At 37.1% G+C, this 1,271-nt stretch overlaps 1 protein-coding gene across 1 annotated transcript; it reads left to right on the top strand.

Annotated features, from left to right (window-relative positions):
- Positions 1-433: 433 nt before the first annotated feature.
- Positions 434-1,240, top strand: TRIADDRAFT_62968 (uncharacterized protein; the record flags this gene model as incomplete). Its single annotated transcript, XM_002118962.1, has 1 exon — positions 434-1,240. A coding segment is annotated over one exon (807 nt), but the record flags the coding sequence as incomplete, so codon positions are not given.
- Positions 1,241-1,271: the final 31 nt, after the last annotated feature.

Here is a 1,271-nt window from a genome sequence, read left to right as displayed (position 1 = left end):
TATTGCTCTACAGCCTAAAGTAGGTACCAGGAATGCTGAAGAAGAGAGAAGCTAAAGGATTATATAACGCGATGAGAACAGCTACAGTTACTAGTCTTAAATAATAACTAATTAATTAACTATGAATACTTATAGTTCTAATTAACATTAAATTCGCTAAAACGAATGCACGGATATTTCACAGCACAGTCTCCTTTTATGAAAGAAACATATCGCAATTTACACTCCTAAAGTTGAGCCAAATAATCAGAAACACTTTAAGATCCAACGACCTGGATCCTGATTTCATCTTAGTTTGAAAGAGTTACGATATCGTTCCACTGTATACCGTATTTTGCCTAGGAAATACCAGTACCGGTGGCTACTCAACATTCTAATACTTATTTCATGCTAATCCATTTTACATGTGCCAATGTAAGTACTATCAGCAGCTATGGCTTCTTCCAATGTTGAAATCAACGACGCAACTCAACATTTTATTCTCGGAGATGTAGCTGACTTACCAACAGAGACACTTCCTACTAAGAAAGAAGTTCTACTGTCGTATTTATATATAAGGAATCAAATTAAACTGACAAATAACCGCCTTCTTTTGGTAAAGAAGGACAAAATGGAAATATTGGATAGATTGGCTTACAAGGTAGTTTCCTTATGGAATCGTGCTTCCATTCCATGTCTATCTTTGAAGAATGTGAAGAGAAAGATTTTAACAACAGTTGCTGCATTAGGCTCGTTTAGTAAGATTAACGCAAGTCAAAGACTCAATACGCTACTAATAGCATCCAAGAAGCAATCCTATGACAGATTATTCGATATATGCCGATGTAAATGTTTGAAGAAATCTTTCAAGAAGGAAATTGATCCATTACTGTTCCGAGATGTTGGCTGCCGGTGTAGTATAAATTTGCAGCCGTCCAAGTGGGAATTTTACATCGACCAATGTACAATCAGGAAGATGATTATTGAATCGAAGGATGCGGGAGAAATGATTCCAATGCAGCAAATCTATGATGAGAAGAAGATAAAGTGGAAAAAGAAAATAATTGCTACCGCTACTGACTCAGAGCATAATCGAGAGAGTTCAAAAACCGAATCTCCAAGCTCTGAATCTGATGTCACGTACTGCAGCAGATGCAACAAAGTAACTCGATCGCGAATAAAATGTAACAAGCTCTTGAAATATCCTCGATTAGCGGCTGCTCTTTATCGGTTTGACATATCGCCGCATGTAGCTTCTGTAGTATGCAATGCAGTGCTAACAGATTTAGGAA

This window comes from Trichoplax adhaerens, genomic scaffold (assembly GCF_000150275.1).
Source record: "Trichoplax adhaerens TRIADscaffold_3146 genomic scaffold, whole genome shotgun sequence".
NCBI classification, from domain to species: Eukaryota; Metazoa; Placozoa; class Uniplacotomia; order Trichoplacea; family Trichoplacidae; genus Trichoplax; species Trichoplax adhaerens.
The sequence above is the reverse complement of the archived record's forward strand: the minus strand, read 5'-3'. Positions and strand labels throughout refer to the sequence as shown.